Consider the following 3,673-nt stretch of genomic DNA (forward strand, 5'->3'; position numbering starts at 1 on the left):
TTAGGGTTTAGAGTTTAGGGTTTAGGGTTTAGAGTTTAGGGTTTAGGGTTTATGGTTTAGGGTTTAGGGTTTAGAGTTTAGGGTTTAGGGTTTAGAGTTGAGAAATGAGGTTTTGGGGATAAGATTTCAAATTTTGAAAAATAAAAAAATTAAAATTTTCAAAGGATAAACTTAAAAATGTGCTATTTTGGAGATTTGACTTACTTTCTACTGGACAGAAAGAATACGAGCCTCAAGAGCATCTTTTGGTGAAACGGTTTTCAAGATTCCAAAGTTGTATGACTTGCTTTAGCAAATATCGAACCAGTCTTGCATTGAAGTCATAGGAATTCTCGCTCAGATACTCTACTGTTTGGGAGGACATACACTCTAACTCTCCTAGAAAAATATATCGCAACTTACTTGCTGCAACTTGGCTCCAACTCTCTGGTCGATTTCTGTAAGATCTGAGAAGTACGCATCTTTCAAAGTTTTGATCTGCAAAGACAAGCAACATGATCACACGGTTACTCATTACGATTATATCTATGTAAGATCCCCTGCCGTGTTGCATCTATCTCTTGAAGATTAATAAATGTAGATAAAATTGGTATATATATAGCAAAAGTATTTGATCTCCCCCAAACCCTTCTGAGAGCTGACAGAAAGACTTAAGAGGCCGGAAGCATTACCCGAATTAGAAAGAAAAAAAACAACCTTTTGGAAAATCTCTTCTTGCCAATCAACCCCATAACCACTTTCCGTCTGTGCCATGGAGTCTAAAAATGCTGCAATTTACAAAAACGGGGTTTGTTGAGCATCAGATCCTGCTGAATGATTATCTAAAGTATTCACAAGGATGTAAAAGCATACCTGAGGGAATCTCTGGAAGGGTTCTTTGTGATTGATATAGTTGTCTCCGTTGGTCCCCTACATTTTGAGGTGGAAGCAGGGAACCTGTGACTTGGCCTGAAGACTGTAGCCTTTGTTGCACGTCCTGCTGTAGCAGATTAGATTGTTCTTGCAAACGTAACTGCTGACGGTGCGACTGAAGGGGCATCATCTGCTGCTGGGATGGCTGATTTTGTGACTGTTGTTGGCCTTGAGAAGAAAACATACCACGAGATGATTGTTGCTGGATAGGCTGCATCTGAGATTCCGGAAGCTGCCCTTGCTGTACTGGATTCCTCGGCCTTAGCATATTTACCAAATCTATAATCTGTTTCTCATAAATAGCCACCTTATCCTTTAATGCAGGTATGATATTGCTCTTTGACACCGAAAGGAATTGTATCATTCGCTCCACCGCTGCCTTGAATTGTTTCAATTTCTCAAACTGCTCTGATCTTCTTTGCTGCGGAACAGAGTCCATCTGGAGAGAAAAAGGAATGTGCTCAGAAGGAAAAGAGACAAGCACATAGATGCAAGCTACAACCTTTGTCGGTTTGGGAAGCAAAATAAACATCCGACAGTTTACTTTCTACTGGACAGTAAAAATACGAGCCTCAAAAGCATCTTTTGGTAGAATGGTTTCCAAAAAGTTGTATGACTTTCTTTTGCAATGGTCTTGCATAGAAATTCTCGCAGGTACAACTCTCTTAGAAAAAGACTTACTTGCTGCACCTTGGCTGCAGCTCTCCGATAGATTTCGACAAGATCTGGTAAGTACGCTGCTTGTATAGTTTTGATCTGCAAAGACAAAGCACCATGGGCACAAACGATTACTCACAAACAATGGTATTTTATGTAAGATAGCCTGTCGTGTTGCATCTATCTCTTCGAGATTTAATAAGCGTAAGCAGAATGGACAGCAAGACTAAGAAGGCGGAAGCATTACCCAAATTAGAAAAAAAAAGAAAACAACCTTTTGGAAAACCTCCTCTTGCCAATCAACCGCATTTCCACATTCCGTCTGTGCCGTGGAGTCTAGCGATGTTACAATTAATAAACAAAAGGTTTTTGTTCAGCATCAGATCCTAAAGTATTCACAAGGATGTAGAAAAGGCATACATGATGGCATCTCCGGGAGGGTTCCTTGGGATTGATACAGTTGTCTCTGTTGGTCTCCGGAAGGCCTCCAATTGTTGTTATCCATCTAAGTGTTCCCTACGGTTACAAACCACGAAATGAGGATAAGCAAAACATGATGCAGATAGCCCTTTTCTTTTTTTCTTTTTTTATCAATTTATGCCAAGAATCAGACCAGCTAGCCCCCTTATAATATCAAGTTTGAGCCACGGAATCACCAACCAACCCTAAAGAAAATCAAAATCAGTTACGGTCACTGACTGATCAGCCAATTTTTTCACTTTTGATATCAGAAAGCCACAGACTCAACCTCAATGTAGCATAATATACGAAAACGAGTAAGCATAATCTATCAATCACACCAAAAAAAAGATCATATATTCTCTTAAACAGTATTAAGAACCGAGAACCACAATCAATGAAGCGCGATTGCGATATAGTATGTCTTTTCTCGAGACTCTCGATCACAAGAGAAAACAAGATTCGAAAATTTCACCTCAGAAATCCACGGCGTATGGAGGCGATTTCGCTGTTGCTTGCTACAAACGATTAGGGTTTAGGGTTGATCGGGTTAAAGGATCTTTCTGGGCAAACGCAGAGGAAGAAGGGAAGCTTACAAGTCATGACCAAGTGTTGCTCAAAAAAAAAAAAAAAAAAAAAAAAAAAAAAAAAGGGGGAAAATAAATAAAAGTCATGACCAAGTTTTTAATGTATTGCGATGCCGTTTTGCTCGCATCATTTCACAGTGACTGGACCACGTATCAGTAAGGAAACCTACTTATCAGTGATAGTGATAACTCTGCCAAAGTTTCTAAAAAACAAAGACGAAATAATATTGAGAAATAGTACTAAAAAATTTTTTTTGTAGCAAATATAAATTCTAAAGATTAAAATGACCAAAATATTTCATTAAAGAGTACACTTATACTCCTATGGTTAACTAATTTATACCTAGTTAATGGGTGGAGATTGGAAACTAAAGTTTAAAATTTTATAAAATAAATATTAAAAATTTGAAAATAAAAATTTTAAAAATAGTTTCAAAAAATATTTTCGAATTACAGAAAGAACATTTGAAAATAAAAATTTAAAAAAAAATTCGAAAAAAATAAAATAAAAAAATTTATATAAAAGTTCGAATTTGAAAACATGTAATCAAAAACTATAAAAATATATTTTTTTATATATAAATTATTTAATTTATAAAACAATTTAAAAGAAGATTAATTTAAAATTATTAAAAAAAGAATCTAATATTATATTATTTGGATACAATATTAATTATTGTATTGTTTGGAAACATAAATTATAGTATAACTAGGTGTTTTGCTCGCACATGCGGACATAATATTCTTATTAGTTTATGTCTTACTAATCTAAAACCATTATAATAAATTATATTTATGTTTTCAAATAGTTAAATCAAACATCAAAGTATTTATATATGTCAAATATTTTTTTATCAAAATCATTACAAGAAAACATATTTTTTACGAGGGCGGTATTCGTTGTAAATTCGTCGTAATAGGGGCTTTACGACGAATTAACATCGATACGCGTTTCGTTGTTAAACGCTCGTCGTAACAGAGGTTTCGTCGTAAAGTCCTAGTTACGTTTACGAGGAAGTCAATTCCTCGTAAAGCGGAAGGAAACTATTCGTCGTAAT

General features: G+C 35.4%; 1 protein-coding gene across 2 annotated transcripts in view; it reads right to left on the reverse strand.

The window, feature by feature from the left end:
• LOC106343532 (mediator of RNA polymerase II transcription subunit 15a-like) overlaps positions 1-2,621 on the reverse strand; it is a 4,481-nt gene extending 1,860 nt beyond the window's left edge. The window contains exons 1-7 of one of the 2 annotated variants that reach the window (XM_013782769.1): positions 2,504-2,621; positions 1,990-2,085; positions 1,844-1,905; positions 1,594-1,668; positions 853-1,351; positions 697-767; positions 403-477 (exon numbers count right to left, since the gene is read on the reverse strand). In XM_013782769.1, the coding sequence (XP_013638223.1) occupies positions 403-477; positions 697-767; positions 853-1,351; positions 1,594-1,668; positions 1,844-1,905; positions 1,990-2,074 (867 nt within the window). In that variant the 5' untranslated portion in view covers positions 2,075-2,085; positions 2,504-2,621. Of the gene's footprint in view, positions 1-402; positions 478-696; positions 768-852; positions 1,352-1,593; positions 1,669-1,816; positions 1,906-1,989; positions 2,086-2,503 lie in introns of both variants that reach the window. The other variant, XM_013782768.1, reaches the window with a different exon arrangement.
• Between the last annotated feature and the right edge of the window lie 1,052 nt (positions 2,622-3,673).

This window comes from Brassica oleracea, chromosome C5 (assembly GCF_000695525.1).
Source record: "Brassica oleracea var. oleracea cultivar TO1000 chromosome C5, BOL, whole genome shotgun sequence".
Lineage (NCBI taxonomy): Eukaryota > Viridiplantae > Streptophyta > Magnoliopsida > Brassicales > Brassicaceae > Brassica > Brassica oleracea.